The sequence below is a fragment of the Rhynchophorus ferrugineus genome, unplaced genomic scaffold, assembly GCF_030347505.1.
Source record: "Rhynchophorus ferrugineus isolate W39M unplaced genomic scaffold, kcgeb_rfMv2 rfM4, whole genome shotgun sequence".
NCBI classification, from domain to species: domain Eukaryota; kingdom Metazoa; phylum Arthropoda; class Insecta; order Coleoptera; family Curculionidae; genus Rhynchophorus; species Rhynchophorus ferrugineus.
Window position 1 is genome coordinate 17118252 of NW_027472583.1, and position 19563 is coordinate 17137814.

At 28.6% G+C, this 19563-nt stretch overlaps 1 protein-coding gene across 1 annotated transcript in view; it reads right to left on the bottom strand.

Annotated features, from left to right (window-relative positions):
- The window catches only part of Cpap3-d2 (cuticular protein analogous to peritrophins 3-D2), a 23753-nt gene extending 4630 nt beyond the window's left edge, over window positions 1-19123 (bottom strand). Inside the window, exons 1-3 of the mRNA XM_076402751.1 lie at window positions 18889-19123; window positions 2189-2282; window positions 800-939 (exon numbers count right to left, since the gene is read on the bottom strand). Of these exons, the coding sequence (XP_076258866.1) occupies window positions 800-939; window positions 2189-2282; window positions 18889-18931 (277 nt within the window). The 5' untranslated portion in view covers window positions 18932-19123. The remainder of the gene's footprint in view (window positions 1-799; window positions 940-2188; window positions 2283-18888) is intronic.
- Between the last annotated feature and the right edge of the window lie 440 nt (window positions 19124-19563).

Consider the following 19563-nt stretch of genomic DNA (forward strand, 5'->3'; position numbering starts at 1 on the left):
ATTTTCTATTACGGTTTTAAAATTATTATTTATATTATTAGAGTTTTTATTCGCGATTTTATGAGAATATTATAATATTTTGTATTCTAGACAGTATAAGTATTCAAAACAATTTAACCTACGTTTATAAATTGTGATTGCGCGATTATTTTGAAACTGAATGAATATGAATTAAGTCAACAAGAGTGTAACTATTAATGAAGGTGGTTCAACTTTTGGCCATTAAAAACTATTGTTTATAGATGATTTACTAAGTATCACTACCATTCGGCCAAATCAGGTTAAATTTTGTAAAAGTTGTCCATATATTTTCAATTAAATATTGGCGCAGCGTATAAAATCTTACTACAAGATGGTTGCCTTATTTAATTATAATTGTTATGGTGTTTACTATAATTATCAAGAGTTATATTTATTTGAAAGATATATTTCCTGCTTCACAAATAGTTATTATAGATTTTCTGTAAATAGACATTATTTCTTGAATTAGCTTGACTAACAATAATCCCTTCTGTAGGAAGTATTATTAACAAAAATTGGGTTTCCATGTGCCGTAGTCACCCATGTGGTTTTATTCTGTTATCATATAAATCAACCAATTTTTTACAAAATCGTATTAATAAACTGAATGTAGTGAATGAAAAATGCCTAATACAATAGTTTTATTATACTACAAAACCTAACATACCTACATCCTAACCTACATCTTGTAATTTAGTTACTTTTGTCTGGACAAATTATATAAATACATTAATAGATATTATACATTTTTTGGATAAATTAGTAATTATGAACTTACTGGCTTGTTGTTTTCCTTCGCAATAATTTGACCTCCATGGATAATCACATCCTTCAGTTACACCTCTGTTCTTACCGGCAAATACCAAACCATTTGGACAGTCGTATAGTTCTGGTTGACCATCAACACATTCCCAATACCTGTGAAATTAAGGGATATTTTATTTTAGTAGAAATTTATTGTTTTGTAACTTAATATAACCGATTAATTTTAATGCTCAGGTTTATATAAGTTGGACCAAGAAACAAACTAACACTTTGCTATAATGCTGTTTTTCATTTATACAGAATAACTTAACAATGACAACTAAGTTTATTTTATTCATTCATTTTTGTTTTTGTTCAGTATTTTTGCCTTGACCGCCATTGTTCCTCTTTTCCGCATTATTTTCCTATTTATGCTTTGTAAGTGGTCTCACTAAATAAATTGTCTCCTCATTGTTTCTCATTTTGTTCATCTTTGACTCATTATTTCAGTACTGGCATTTTCTTTTTTTTCTGCTTCCGTTATTTCTAATCTCTATTCCCAGATATTGAAACGAATTTACTTGTTATCTCATTACTTGTTTATCATATACTCAATTTGGACATTTATTTTTCCTGGCTCTCCCATGTTCATAACTTTCGTTTGGTCTTTGTTCAGTATCAATCCATATTATCTTAGTGCCCTATACCACATGGTTAGAGTTTCCTGAAGGTGGCCACTTGTCAATATTTCAGTTTTTATCTTATTTTTGTGTCATATCTGTAGGCTTGACTTTTTAATTATTTTATCCATAAATGTTATGAACAATGCTGAGTTTAGAGATTGATTATTATCATCAAATTTAACTCATATGAATCTTTCCCTTAACTCTCAATAATTATCGTTTTTCTTAGCATCCTTTAACAGTTTTGTCCCTTCCTGTTATTCTGAACGTTGAAATTTCGCTGTTGACGTTCATTTTATCTATACTTAAATTAAATCTATCCACACATCATCATATATTTTACTTTAATTTACTATATAAATTTTATTTATACCATATATATAAACATTTCGGCTTGTCTACGTTTGTTCTATGGAATGCTCTGGTTTAAGCGCAAAAGCAAAATTCTATAGTCGCGAAATGACGATAAACTCGTCGAAAGCGACAAAAAAACATGTTATCTAACCCCAAAAAATTATCCTGCTTTGAGGAGAATGAAAAAATAAGTTGCTAGAAACAAAAATAGCCCAATTCAAGTAAAAGAAAAACAAAAATGAAAACGACTTTTGTGGACAAGGAATTATAAAAAATGGTTTCAATAGAATTCAGCCATTCGTTTATTTTGAGTGGCGAATTTAATCTTAGCGAATAGTGAAATGTTATTATGCGAATATTATTTTGTTCTACTCATATGATATTACCTGTCACAGTATGTCTCATCGCCAACTACTCTGGCTTTGATTTGACAGGGATCTTGTTCTTGATTAACTTTCAGTTTTTGACCAGCTACCAAACCTGAAAGAAAACAAAATTATATTAGTATAATATGAAGCCAATACATATGGAATATATTATATATTATATAATTTGTTATATATTAGATTTAATATTGATGTTTTTAAAATATTAGAATAAACGGATTCGTTATGAAAACTAGTAAATTGTGATATAAAAGCCAGTATAGATAGTTGCTTCATTTACTTTCACCAGATAAAAGACATCAATAACGGGAATGTGATAGTTAATGGTACTTTTTCTGCTTCCTGTATAATAAAATATAAAGCGATATATGTGATTTTAAATAAAAGTCGAACGCAGTTTGTATATGTAATGATATTAAATAGTAATAAAGATAATTCAAATTAATCAAAGGATATTTTTGTCCGTTTGTTCTGTAAATTCGAGTTAGTGGAATTTTTGGTTTGAAAATATAAAGCGTCTTTATTATAATCTTTTATTCTCTATATATAGGGTGGGGTAAAAGTCCAGCTACCATTGACGCAATTACCGCTGAGTGGCAATAATGGAACGATTATTTTCAATAAATACTGTCACTGTTTCTGTTCGTTCTTGTGGCGTATTTTGGACGTCTACACACCACAATCGTTTAAGTGATACTGAGCTAAAGACATATAACCGAGATGGCGCGCCAAGATCAAAATGGTAGCGGGACTTTTGCCTTCCTTTTTGAAGAAAACCGGAATATCGTGTGGCGTGAAATTTGGCATCGTTAAAGCTTATACGGAGGAAGAATTTGTAGGCCTAACATGTTTGTCTAATATGACAGACAAATAAGTAAATTGCAATAAAGCAGATCGGTAACACAAAATATATAAACTAGCATTTTATGCTATACTTTGATTGGATTTAGCCGGTCCGTTGCCATCTGCAGATCTAATACGGTAGATTATTCGCTATTTGAGTTGTAAATCGATTACGAATGTGTAATTTTACGTTGTTATGTAAATCTGGCAGCGTTGTTTCGCAAAATGGTAATAAATGCATTTATTTCTACATCAAGAGTTAAAATGAATGTTGTAAAGAATATTTCCAATTATAACATGGTTTTTCTAATATTAATTCGTCATTTGTTGGTGAGCAGAAAACAGTAGATTAACGAAAGCCATAGAAATTAAATATCAGCTATCTGTAACGTAGATAAATTATTCTTCTATCAATTAAGATTTTTTTCACGATTGATGTGATAAAGAATTAATTAAAAAAATTAAATTAATTAATCAATTAATAAAAATAAACTAAATATTTAATACAAAATTGCGACAAAAACACAGACATGTAGTCATTTTACGATTTAAATTAAGCAGTTAATGATAGTTGATTTTGCGTTTCCATAATGCTTGTCGAGGCTACACTTTATTTTATTATTTTTCGTCCTAAATACAATATTTGATATAAGTTCTTTTATATCCATTGATTTGAAAATCATATGTAACTTATAAACTAAATAGTTGGAATGACCTAGACCGAACACTTCTTGATTCATGTGTTATATAAGAGGTTTCTCTTTCAATGCTCGATTTCAATGCATATATTCGATTCATAGTGGTTTCTCATTATTCTTTTTGGAACATTTTTTTGTAACTTATCAAATGCTCTATTTCTATAACGTTAAAACTAATAATCAAATAGGTTTATCGAAGAATTCTTTTTGCCATAAGTTATTTTAATGAATTACTATAAAGCTTGTCAAACAAAATATAGTTTGCATTAGGAAATTGTCTAGTTTATATGCCTGTATCATACATGTTACTATTTATTATGCAACTACTAAATATGAAATTGCTAAATTTAAACATATTACAACACCGGGCGTTATTTATGGTTCTATGAGGCAGATCATTGAAACTGCGTGAGCAGTATGAAATAGGTGAATACAAGATGGGCGCCGCAGTTCGCTTTCACCGGAATGAAAAGGCTTGAATGCAAATTTCTTGCTCCTAATTTAAATAATTACTTTCTGTACACTAAATATATTTTAACATGTTCCGTAAAACAAATAACTATTATTCTGCTATTATATAAAACTATAATGCTTTTTCTATTTATAATATGTTGAATTCGATTATGCATATTTATGTAACCTAACAAGAAATCATCTTTAATTATTTCCCATTAATATATAAAATATTTAGATAGTGAATGTCAAGGCTACCTAGAAATAAAAGTTCTTCTCTCATTAAACAAAGATACTTATTGTAAAGCTTGGTATTATATATTAAGGATGGAAAAAAACCTACTACCAAGACCTCAAAATATACAACAATGTACAAAATAATGGTGATGGACATGTAGAAATGTTAAACAAATATGGATATTTGAATTGTTGGATGACTAGGGTATTCCCCTTAACAATGATTATGTTTTGGTAATAACATCCGTCATCAAACATTACTCATCATTTGAAATTACTCATCAATAAAAAACATAAAAAAAGTTGATCATATCAAGGTTGATTGGCGGATATCTAATAAGAATATACAACTTGTGAAGTGTAGCTTATAATTAGTTATTTATTTTTAAAAACCTCGTATTTCAAAAATAACATCATAAAACATTTGCTGAATCACGAATTATTTTGGATTTCACCATACAAAATAAAGACCTTCGAACATGTTAGGAAAAAAATCTAATTTTCTAGATATTCCATGTGTAGTTAATTGAGACTTGTCAAAATTGATTTAAAATAAAACGCTGTTATATTTTATAAATGGTTTTGGTTTAATTTTTTTTAACTGAGTACGGTATTTAGTTTCAAGGGGGTTTAATTATAATTATTTTTATTTTAATTATTTCAGTGTTGTACAAAGTATACTCTTTATAACCGTAATGTTTTCAAGAGCATATGGATTTGAAATTTTAATATTGAAAAGACGAATTTGAAATAACATTGTTCTTCTCATTCGTTTTAATGTGATTTAGTGCTTCTAGTCGGTAACTTTTACAATATGATATGGATATTGATCACACTGTAAATACAACATATTTTCCCTTGCTTTTGAATTATTCTTATGAGTCTTAATATTGTTATATATGGATATTATGTTTTCTGAAGAACTTGGAACTGTGAAATAATTCTGTTACAGATTATAATTTTCATAGAATCAAAGATAAGATTCAATAGCAGTTTTAAAATTTATTTTTACCTTTATATATTTATAACAGAAACTTTAACAAAATCGTGTGAAATTGTTCGAAAAATTGTAAAAAATTATTAACAACAAATTGTGAGTTAAACATCTATAATATACCTTTTGTGGTTGAGTAGCATATTTAATAACAGTTGTAAGTATAATAAAAAATATAATCATCTAGCAGTCTACAGATCACATACGTCCTTAGTAGGTGTTAGTTCCTTTCCTATATAGTAGATGTCCCTTTTGCTTCATCAATAAATAATATATGGCCACTATATGTCAATATATTTCATCCTCCTCTTCCTGGATTGTTTATCCAGGAGTTCCACTTTATTAGTCACTAGGCGGTCATATAAATAATTAGACTAAATAATAAATACCCTTATTTTTGGATTTTTTCTTTATATCAAAACTTATTTATTAAATTATTATATTTGACAACCTATTTTGCTCCTAATATCTTTTAAGTCTTATTTGCCACTTACAAATCAACAGCTCAGTTTAAGATTTCCTCTTTTGTGTTTCTTTTTCTTAAATAAAGCTCATTTCTTTCATAAATATGTTACTAATGTTATGAAGCACATATAACCAATAATAGATATGCAAAAAAACTTAATAAAATACCACAAAAGCCTAATCATGGAATTATTCGTTATTGAAAAAACCTGCGATGATAAAATGTCTGATGAGTTAATAAGTATGTTAGATTTAGCCCAAACTTTCGACAAGATTAAAAGTAGGAGTGTGGAAAGTCCATAGACAGATGAACAGAACAACCAATCCGAAAACAGTGATAAGCAAATAAAAATATAAGAAACTCGGTAATTAAAATTCACAAAATAAATGGGGAGAAATCGCAATTACCGCTACATATTAATAAGTTGCCGTTTGAGAAGTTTTAACGGTTAATAACAATGTATTAATAGAATATATATAGCTTTTTTACGAATATTATTTGTGTTTTAATTAAATTAAGATTTATAATTCGAATCTTGAAAAAGGACATCATTCCTATTAGACTTGTTACTCAGCCACGGTTATGATTCCTTATGGTGATGTATTATTACAAATCTCGTGATTTAATATGATAACTATCCTTATCAATGCAGCCTTAAAACTGTTTTTAATGATCGTGTTTCCCTTCGGGATGTTTTTATGTTTGTATGTATCTCTGAAGTTAGCCTCAGTTAACTCAAGTTAACGCAATACGGTTATAGTTAGTTGGTTGATTTGTATATTTTAAAAGAAATTATAAAAGTAATATAAAAATAAAACGAACTTATGTCGAAGTGTATTCATTCATTAATTCTAAATATAATACTTGGATATATTTAATGGCTCATCTCAGTTAATCTGTAAATATTTTACTAGCTATACAATAAAACACTATGTAATTAGCACTCAAAGTTATATAACAACAAATTGAATAACTTATTACTTAACAAGAAAACGAAGAGATGCTATCGGAATAATCGATTCATCCAAACCGCAAATTCCAAAGTGAAATTGGTACAAATCTATTTCTCATACCCATAGTATGCAGATTGTTTCAACACAATATTTATTGAAGTGTTGCTAAATAACGGATCGGTGGTTTCTAATAGTAACATTTGATGACTCGTTTATTTATATACGCGATGATTACATAACCATATCTTGCTTGCAAAAAAAATCAACCATGAACAGAACATCCGTAGCCTTCACCTTTCGTATTTGATGCAGGATCAGTGATTCTCTACCTGCTATATTCGTGGGAACTGTTCTCCTTCAACTTCAACTGAATCCGTTGGCAAGCGACCTCGACAATAAGATCATTAAACTGAATGATCTTGATCTTTCGAACAAAATATTACAATATTATCAATGTTTTAAACATACATGATTATACAGCATTAAAACGTTATTCTTTTTGAGTTTTATCAGTGCAGAATGATGCAGTCGAAATTGTAAATTATTGTCTAACTAACATTGTCTTTAGTATTACTTTTACATTCATTGTTAATTAATGAAAACATAACATAGCGGATTTGAATGGAAGAAGAAAGGATTGCAATATTGCAAGATTGAGTAATCAGAATTGATCAGCTTGTTCTCATTCCATTGAAAAAGTCCCCAAAAATTCATTAATATATAGAAGTATATCGACATATCTCATCTCATGACATCGCTGTGGAACTAAAGATTAAATGAAGTTGAGTTTTTTCAAATATAATTAAGAAATGTTCAATGAATATTTACGAAACAATTAACATCAGATTTAGACCTGGTTGGAATATATGACAAACCTGTTAATTATAAACAATATAACACAATAATTACCCCACTAAACTAAGATCTGAAACTACTTTTTATGAAATACCAGAACGAAAATCCGATCCGAGAAAATATCGAGGAGGATATAGAATATCAATGAATCAGCCTAATGAAGGTTAAAACCGCAGCCATGAATCGTCAGAAGTGAAGACACATTATTATATCATACATCCGTTAACTACCGCCACCTACACAGTAGCATGAAACCTAGAAGGCAATCAAACCTAAACGCTACTTCTGGTGATGATGGAGGGTACCGAAGTTTACGTTTACACAATTGCTTTACATAAAAACGAAATTAAATTTTTTCAATCTTCGGAAAACATATAACCATCTTGTCCTTATTGGATTTGATTAAATATATATATTCTCTAAGCTGCAGCAATTTGCAAATGACTTTCTCTTATGTGTTAGCAATAAGCAGCTTGAAATAGTTCAAATAAACAAATAATGTAATTAGCTGCTTAACATCGAATGTCAGGCGCATTTTTATTTTTTGTTATATAATATTGGACTATAACAGTAAAGAAACAAATACTTAAATACTGTGTCTACAGCATATTTATTTTATAAAACATGTTTTATATACATATTTTCCTATTTCAATTCATCTGGCACAATATGTTTACTGTTTGACCAGTTTGATGATTAGTAATTAATATTTCTTTTGGTTCCCAAGGAAATAATGCTTTGGTGGCTTTATTAGTTCGTTATTAGAGTGGAAGTAACGGTTTCACATAATTTTATAATATCCTTTTGTTTTGATTTAGTATAATGGCTCAACTCAATATTCTAGCGAAAATATTACTCACTCTGCTTAATGAAATATCTAGAACTAGATGGTACTCAAATCTATGTCCTTGATTTTTGCTAGGATTTTTTGTATTGATGTACCTTTTCGATGTTCCTAACATGGATCATGTTCAAGACCTATACGACAATGTTTAAAGTCAGCAACCCACTTCATCTCTCTTAAAATTTAATGCTGACTGGTGAAATTTTAAGAAAATTCCTTATGAATTTCAAAATATCGTTCCTAAATTTATTTTAATAATAAGATTTTTGTTATTGAAAAACTATAAAAAAATTACCTTTGTAAGATATTATTGTTACACTTAACACTTACACTAAACTTAACAAGTAGTCTAATATTTATAAGATGATCAAAACCTCATTGTACCCAATAAAACTTTAGTTTTTATCATTTTAGAGAGGGATTTTTTTATTAATCTCCTAGAACGTCAACAGTCTTCCCGAGGGCAATAAGTCTTATTATATGATTTCACTTATATAATGTAACTATCCTGACACGTAGTAGATCACTTCAGTAAGTAATCTACTGTACAACTTATAATCTAAATCTTATTCTAGATACTATTCTAACTTATTTTAGAGTCTATCCTAACTTATTCTAAAAACTATTGTAGCTCATACTATAGATTATTAAATCACACTCTATGTGTCTATTAATCAGTTCGTATGGTAGTTTGCGCTTGAGCCTAAGCACTACACTGTCATCGCGCACATTTGACTATTTGGCGAGTGCATTGAGATGCACAAGTCTTTTAGAGTACTTCGCACTAACACTCCGAGAGAGAGAGAGAGAGAGAGAGAGAGAATAAGTGCTAATGAATAAATTTTAAACAAAAATAATGATAATGAAGTGAACACAAAAAATATATTCGTAAAGAATCTTCTCGTGTTATTTATTGTTTTGTTATTGATGCGTTATAAATAAATAAAATAAAAACAAGATGAATGGAATATGCGTAGCCTTCACCTTTCCGAAATACAATTTCGTCTGATGCAAGATTAATAAACTCAATATCAACCTGTATTGTAAATGAGAATATATTTTAAATATCATTTGTATTTTTGTACATATATATATATATATATATATTCAGTCGTACGACCTTCTAAATGATCTTGATCTTTTGCGAAAAAATCAACTCGTGTGATAGAGCGAATGAATGTACTGGTAACATTAATTTTAACACCTATCTGAAATACGTTTGCTTATTACGCTGTTTAGAATTAGATCAATTAGATTGTGAAAAAAACCCTTAAGCTACGCGAAAACCTATTAATTTCGAAACACAAATGTAATATAAATTACGGGGAATTTATGGTACTGAACAAGGTAAACTTGTAAACGATAGAAGTTACATTCCACATAATTTTCTAGGCTCAAAAAACGGAACTAGTAATCGATAAGAAAAATAAATTTGTAATTTTCTGTAACAAACAAAACGGAATGTAATATCAGTAAATTTAATATTATATTTAACTTGTACTAAATACTAGTTTGTTTTATAATTATATTGTATAATATATACACAATTTTTATCCGTCATAACTAATTGCGTATTGGATAAGAATTCATAATGCATTTTATGTTTGACTATTTATTCTGAGAAAGTTAAATAACCACTAAAAACAAGGAATTTATATTTTGCAAAAAAAAACAAAAAGCGTAATAAAAGTAGAACATACTTTTGTTTTATAAAATATTTTGCAAGCTAAATTATTATATAACTATATATTTTATCTAATAGATACTTCAATTACTATTTTATTTATTATGGTTGCTACTATAGGGAATTTTAATTTAAAATAGAAATAATTTGTATAACCAAATTATATATATAACTGCTATAAATAATAATAACCCCACAACTAGTACACAAGGAAGATACTTAAGGATATTTTAAAAAAATAAATTAAAGTCTCCTTTTTGCCAACGAGGAATTATCTGGACTGGCCCTAGATATTAACGTGGGCTCCGAACCACGGTACTCGGCATTAAGCCTACAGGCTGGCGAGTGACCAACTTAGAAATTATTCCAGTAGACATCCGGTCTTACCCAGCCTGATTACTGGCGTGACTCGTACGACTAACTTTACGACCGTGCCTCAGCAGGACACGAACCTGTGACTATAGCAACATTAGGAGGACCATTCTATCGCCTTTACCTCTCCGCTAACCAAGCCCAATTACCTACTAGTTAGTTTCCATTTTTGATGCAAAAATATAATAGCTATATCTAGAAATAAATAACTGTTCAACAACCTAATTTTAAATTCGATGACTTTAATATTTTTCTACCTAAAATAACAGTGTTTAATGTAAAATTGTTGAGTTATTCAGTTTAGACACTAATTATGCACAAATGTGGACGGTGATGTTTCTCCATCATATTCTAATTCTTCGTTTAGGTTTCAACAATTTAAAAGTGGTGATTTTTACGTCAGTAACAATTTATAGAGAATTTAGACCCACCGTTTTTCCGAAAAGTTTCCAGCACAATGGTGAATCAACTGTTTCCAGGCATTTATAGGCTATTGAAAATATCCAAAAGGAATGAAAATGGGTACCACATGAATTGTCTTCGAATGAGAAGTTACATCCAGAAAAGGACTGCTACACCAACGTACTAACAAGATATTCCGTCTTCTGATTATCATTTATTCAGATCCTTGCAGCCTTGCTTAAAAATGGATCGGTAATTGGATTGCTGTTAAATATCGATTTTTCGACAAGGTACAACAGCCATGTTGCCAGAAAAATGCGAAAACATTTGCAGAAAATGATGAGAAATAAATAAAAACATACGACATATAAAAATTAGCTTTTTATAGTCTTTTAATAAACAAAAAACATTTATATTGTATGATGTTTGCTTATTTATATTTCTCTTATAATAATTGTGTCAAATTTAACTAATTGCAATTTCAAATACATTTTATACAAGTGTAAATTTTCTTGGTGCCTAAATAGCTATTATTTTATAGAAATAATATTGGTAAATGAGATAAATGAAGTGATAAATGAGTTATGAAAAGAAGCTAAATAAAGTTGCGAATAAAAAAGCGTTGAATTATAAAGAAGGTTTTATTCCTGATGATATTCAAGTTGATCAGAATATTCTATAATGAGCAACCACGTTAATTACAATGTAAAAATGTATGATGCGAGATTATTCAAACAAGAGGTTTTGTGAGCCTGATCATCAGCCTGTACCCTACGCCTGGCTAAGAGTTAACTAGAGTTTAAATCTTACAAGTGGTTATGTGATACTGTGTTCACTCTGTCACGAATATAACTTGAATACCATTATGGATTAACATCTTCGATTTAATTGGTTAATTAATAGTTTTTATTGTTAAATACACACACCAATTATCAATTAACACGCTATTAATTACCGCTAATTACAAAGTGATTATTTTAATTGATCATTATATTTGCTTATACTTTCTCTTCTTATGTATGAAAATAAATAAAATAATTAATAACGTATTCATTTACCAACAACAATACGTATTGTGCTTGACAGTCCATTCAATTAAGAACAATAGTTCTTTTTTACAGTAGATTTAACTACGTCGAGTACGACACAATCTGATCGAATCTTCAATGGTACTTTGGTTCGGCACGATCGAATTGAATGGTAACAACAATCGAGAGAAAAAGAAACTCTTCGTTATAGTGATATTTCAGCCACCTGCCAGACGGTAGTACTTTCTTTTCCAACATAATCAGATTAAAAAACCTCACCCACACGTCTCGAATGGTCCATTCATGGTACCAACCAGATCAGTACCCCGTGATTCGACCCAGACGGCCGCGACTGAATTTCTAAGAAAGTTGTCGCGTCTCATTTTTTACTCTCTTCGCCAGACAAGTCAAAGTTGAAAGTGAGAGTACTCTTCGAGTAGCGGATTGCGTAAGGTGGGCGGTACCGCTCGTGTGTCTCGGCTCGTTTATGTCTGCGTATACGAGCTTATGGTCTCACAAGCAAAATTTACTATTATGTAACTTGACGAAACGAAAAGGAAAATTTCTTTTTTATTTTGTGGGTTTTTAGAGCTAGTATTAAACTTATTTATGATAGTACTGTTTAAAGCTTATACATTTACACATACACACACATATATATATATATATATATATATATATATATATATATATTTAATGTATAAATAAATATGTAGATAGTATATATATATATATAAAGGCTTGAATGTTTACATGAACTAGTTAACATTAGTATTAATTATTCAATTTAAATGAAGATCTTAACCGTAGTACTTGATCAAATGATTTCCAATAAATGGTATTACTAATACTTAGAATGCTGAATGATGAATGTTTTCGATGTAAAGTAAAAGATGCTGTTATAATCATATAGTGAATAGTTATTTATAAATTCAGCTATCCGAAGCAAATCCAAGTTATCATTAGGTAACTAGGTATTAGAGCATGAAGCAATAACTTTACTATTTGATCATATGGAATCCAACTACGGGGTACTACTAATGCAAGTCTAATGTAGCCATTATTCAATGGTTCTAAAATAAAGTGTCGTGTGCCTTTTTGGACACTGCTTACCTTATGTCACGATAAGTGCACGATATCCCTTTATAATCCATAAGAAGTACAATTTAAAATGTTTATATTATCCATCCATCATATCCTAATTTGCTTGCTAATCAGATAAATGTGCGATTTGCTGCTGAAGTACATAGATTAAAACGAATAGACTTGAATAAGATATTTTATGCCGGACATCACTTAATAAAAGAATTTGTTATATATCATTTATATAATTGTTATCATAAGAACTAATTATTGTACTTTGGGTAGATTGTTGATGCCAATAATCAACAATGACAATGAATGAGTAAAATAACAGATGGTTCAGCCAATACCACTTTGATTTTTGACCCTCTTTGATGTTCTATTTTTGGACTAATTGGGTTTCGCTCTCTTGGAATTTTGCAAATCTACTACTCATTTACTGTAAAGATTTATGATTTAATAATCCCTTGATTAATGACGCCCCTTAATAATTAATCAGTCAATCTCTTTATTCGCAAATTGTCTTTGATTATCGATTGAATTAATCCATACAATAAGTTGGTGATATCAACAAAGTCCTTAATTGTCACATGATGCAATTTGAGAACCAGCTTTTATTTGTTCATTGGGGAAGACATCGATAAGTGTTCATCATCATTAAATCGCTTTCTTCATCATTTTGAATATTTAGCAAACCGAAAAACTATTGTTAGCTTGAAATTGAATATAAATTTTGCTGAATTTGTTATGTTAAATATCGAAAAGAGACATTTTCTGGTGAGGAATACAAGAAAATCTTGCTACTATAATAATGCCTTACCATAATATGTTTAACTGATGTGGTCTCTTAAAACCTACAATTAAATATATTCAGTTTTTATGTAATTTAGATCAAAACTTACTAAACAGAAACCGAAAGTAGAATTAAATTTGGTTTAAATAACGAAAAAAAAGTTTCAACAAAAACTGTTATGCCATGATTTAATTATTTAATTTTAAACCGGCGACCTTTAAATCTCACCTTCAGTTTTTTCAGTTTTCTTTCAATTCCCGAACAAACCGTAAACAGGCACAAAAAGTTCCGAATAATTAATTGTTTTCTAGATTTGTTTTGGTTATAAATATTCAATTTATACTATAATATTACTTAAACTATCCAAACATTCCGTTAATTAGATAATATTTTAAGCCAGTAGTATGACATTTAAAAATACGTTCGGTATTCGTACGTGTACGTAAATGTGTACGTTTTTATGTATTTTACTAGAGAAACTCACATTAGAATAATGACAAACGCATAAATATTAATAATATTACACAAATGACGACCTTCAATAAAGTTACTTGGCTGCATACGTTTCTGCACGTTGTTATCATTTACATCAACTTTGATGAAAGACATCCTTTGTCCAAGCCGGATGAACTTGAAGATGTTTCATGTTACGTTAAATATGTATTTAGTAGTGTTGTTTTATAATTTACTTCAGACGTTTTAATCAATTTCAAAAATTTCTAAAATATATAGATTAGAAAGGTTTATATTGAAGAAATAGTTTTAAAGTTAAATATATAGAATTAAGTATCTTGAGTAAGTATTTTACCAGCTCTTTCTGATCATTAATTATTACTTAATAGCACTTCGTTTACATTTCATGCAATAATTGTGGTATAATTGTAAAGAACCGAACATATCTATATTTTTTTCCAACAAGGCACAGCCCATATTAATAAATGAGAAAAACAAATAATTGAGGTTAATTTATCTTTTATATTTTGCTTTTGAATTAGTTATAATTTACATGGTTATAAGCAGAAAAAAATTAGTAGTTTTTAATATTTAGTTGCAATGATGGAGTGTGCTTTAGAATATTTTCTGTAATATATAATAAAATAAGACCGTCGTCATGATGATGTCATTAATGCTTCTATCGTTAGTCGTATATACTTAATTAAATGTAATAAAATAATAGTACATCGGTAGTTTTAAGCTTAATAAATTTATATGACAGTTTATGTAATTGTAAATTTTATGTTATATCTATATTAAGTAATTAATGTTAGATAAGGCATTGATAATTATATAATTCGTTGTCATATATTACCTACTGACACATTATGATGCTTTTCCGGGGCATTGCGTACATATGGTTCACCTTAAGGTCTTCTTGATGCGTTTAAATTCTAATTTAAAGTAAATAAAATCATTATATGGTTCGAAATGAATAGGTATTTGCTTCAAAAAAATAGTCGTTTCATCAATACTTAAAATAATAGCTAGATTTAGAACATTCTGCATCAAATCTCACCATCGTTGGTTGCAACACTTCTGGCTTCGATTACTGTTAACTTTTAAATTTTTAGATCTTTCTGTATCTTTAGTCCATGTTCTTTTTCGAAGCTGATTGTTGGGACTTTGAAGAGACATACTGCTTATTCAAAGATCTGCGAGGAATTCTTCATTCAACAAATACTGCAACCATTAAAATTGACGATTGTCCTAATGTTACAGAGAAATGTCCATTGATAGTGAGTCTATTCAGAACATTTGACCAAATAAGTATATGGAAGAATCGGATTTTGAGTTTAATTATAATATTGCCCTTCTCCTGTATTACCAAGTATTTATTCCAATCAATTGACGTTTTGTTTTAGAATTGCAGGTGAACCATTCGTTGCCAATACTGTTAATTTATTCTTAAACGATTTACAATGCAAACTATACCGTGAAGAACACTCGAAACCTCGACACCTGTGCTGTCATCAGAGAACATCACATGATACAAATTTCTTAGTCGATTTCTTCAAGATATTTTCATTTGATTGATCTTCTTTAAAGGTGGATAGATCCGACTAGCGAATATCGAGAAAGGTGAATAAATTATATACATAGTAAAATGAATGAATTATTCATTTATATTGGTGTCTTAGATTGATTCGATATCGTAAAATAATTTCACCGTTTTCTCTATTACGTTTTCTAATGATTCATTAGTTTGTATAGCCCAGGATATGTTATACTCTATTAATACAGTTATGATCAATCAATAAATATACATAAAATTTTAAGAGTAATATTTAAAAATGTTAAATATTAATAAGAGTTAATTGATTTGCCTTTTGAATTTAGTATTTATGTAATGAAATATACTATTTTAACCAATGATTATTGAAAAGAGATTAAATATATTCTAGAGAACCTATTATAGATACTATTAAAATTATACTAAGGTGTATATACTTTCATGATAGGATGCCCTATATATTTGCAGAAATGAAATGAAATTTTGTGAAATTGAAAAGATGAAAAACATATATTTCTAAAAAAATATTTTAATGTAGTCGATTTCTGGATGGATTTTGGTGAACATTTCAGGGAATCCTTTTTAAGGTACGAAGAAACAAGAAGCCAGAAGGAGTAATGAAGGATGTAAATTTGATAGAATTTAGTATAATTTTACCATTGTAGCTGTATTGCAAGTTCCTGTGAGTTATATGCTTCATAAACTTTATTGAACAAACTAACACATTGGGTTAAAGTTTATAATTATTTAGATTCTGTGATATATACTTAATACTAAGGTTTTGAAAAAATGTTCCTGTTAATGTAATATTTAATAAACTTTATTTATATAATTTATATTCATTAAGAAAAATCAACTTTAATCAAATAATTATAAAAAAAATGTGTAAAAAAAACAGCCTTTCCCTCATTAAACTTTTTATTGCTAGTATTTTTTTGCAACTAGTAATAATTATTAGCTTGAGAAGCATGAATAAACAACTAGATTTCATTGTTGGGTATTTAGTAGATTAACCTGCATTTTTTTAAGTTTTATAGAACCAGATTACCGGCTGAAAATAGCAATTCTCAAATGTATATATCAATTTAACCATCTGTGTTTGAGATATACTGTAATCATTTACGTAACGTTATATCAACGAGAAAGAAAGCGTGACATTGTAATAAAGTACATATTTAGGAAGTAACCGTTATAATAACATCGCTAATAATATTAATTGTTGCCAGTTTGGAAAGTTTTACGTATGAGTGTGTGAGAAAAAGTCTTACACACTGATTGTATAAGACCGTATTATCATACTCTTACGAATAGATGGACTATTGCATAAACTTTGACGAAGAGATAATTGAAAAATGAATGAAGTGTGGGTTGATTACTAAACACAGCGGCGTTTTAACATATTATATTAATTCATGACGTCGGAAACAAAAGCCTCCTAGAACAATTAACAACGAAAAAAAATTACAGTAAATTCCTCGGTAGTCATTTGGAATTCTTGTGGCGTAGCTGCTCATAACTGTTCAAGCTTAAAAAGTAAAGTTCAAGCGGCGTTGGGTAACCCATGTATTACCTTAACTACGTTCCTAGTTGTATTTCGAAGAAAATCGGTTTCCAGATAAAAAGATGTAGTTTTTTTTGGTTTTGCGAACCTGAAGGGAAAACAAGTGGCTGTGCCGTAGATGGAGATATGCTTTGTTCTGAAAAAGTCAACATGGGAATGTACCTGATGTCGTATATGTTGTAAAAGGAATTTTTTATGTAAATAATTTCCTGGAAACGATGTTACAAGATCAAGACTTGATATCTAAACCATTAATTCAAAAAATTGTATATACTATTTCGAAGATATGAGTTTATTGACACTTTTTATGCCGTAGAATTGTTAAAATAATTTCTAATTTAAGATATATGGTGATTTAATTAAATTTAATTTCTACTTCTGTAAATTATTGTTTCATTAATAAGATTTGAAAGGTTTTCAGTATAAGGTAAAGTGTTTTTAGTATTAATATATTTATTCAGTTCAGTTATTATTATTATTTTTAATATCATAAATTTGTACGATTTGTAAATGTAGTCATATGGTATACAGTTAACTGCATGGAAGATAATTTCTTTTAAAATAAAGGTTTTTCTTCATTAGATTGTAAATATATCGAGTTTTTCAATTAGTTATCATTTACAAGGTTATAAGCAGAAAAAGTTATGCAATAGATAAGTAAATAGTAAAATAGATGGTAGTTTAATTAAAAAACATTTTTTGTGTATATATTATTGTATAATTTTGTATTAATATGATTTGTAATGTTTCCAATATAAGGCAAACTGATTTCAATATTGCATTAAATTTTATTACAACAAATAATTTCCTATAAAATGAAAATATCTTTATTAAATTAATAACACTGTAATAATGATTTAAATTAGTAAGATATGTTTATGAAAATATTTTAGAATTTTAAAAAATCTTTCACGGTTCTATAATTAGTTACTTGATTATTTAAACCTTTAATGTATCAAACAATATATATTTTTGTTCTAATATTTATAAAAAATCAGTAAATCAATTGATTTTTTAAGCCAAATATATATATATATATATATATATATATATATATATATATATATATATATATATATATATATATTAACTATTGCTAATATATCATGTTTAATATGAAATTGATATAAAAATCTATATATTTATAAATCAATGATATTATATTTCTGAGATCTAAACCATCTACATCATCTTCCCTTGAAGTGTGTTTTTTGCAAAAGTTATTATATTAATTTTGTATGGTTATTAATTGTACGTAAACAAATTTCATGAGAATGAGGTTGTAAAATACAATTAAATCAATGTTTTATATGATAATAAAGTTGTGTTAAATAAGAAATTTACATACTGAGCCAAATAATCAGCATGCAACTGTTTATTTTACTCTATTTTAACCGCAATATACGAATTAACAATGTTAACTTACAGATGCTGGCCAGAAATACGATTCCGAAACGTTCACTTCTCATGGTCGTCAGTTAATGATTGCACTCCGTATTCACCTCTGACCGATCAACTAGACCGACTAACTAGAAACTGAAGCGCTACCCGATGGGTCTCTTCTTTTTCTGAAAAAGCGATCCTCACCAGTTCCTGGCCTTCTGGCTATGAAAGTGGTCGGCGATGCCACCACTACCATTCCTGCCTACAGGGCGATCGCGAATCGCTTGATCTCTTTTGGGAATTGTTATGCTACAGGGATTACCACTAACTCTAAAGTATCTCTTGGTTTATACATTTTGTGTTTTTCTCGAGATGTTTCTCAAGTAATTTCTTAGAAACACACATTGAAAAGTTGTTTCTGCTTAAGTTTTAATTGATAAAATGGGAACACTGTTTTGTTTTGGGTACCTTTGATTTCGTTTTCATTAAATAGTCTAATTGAGCATGCTTTTCGTAGATAAGTCAGGTGATACCATGTTATCACAAACATTTTGGATTTATATGAACTTAAATTTTTCTATGTCTCAGCTTGTATCATTGATTTTGCATCAAACTTTTGCCATTATTTCTTAAATATTTAGAATTGGGATTGTCTCATTATGGTTGTTTATTCAATTTATGAATTATTTTTTAGTTTATTCAGTTATTTTTCTTTAAA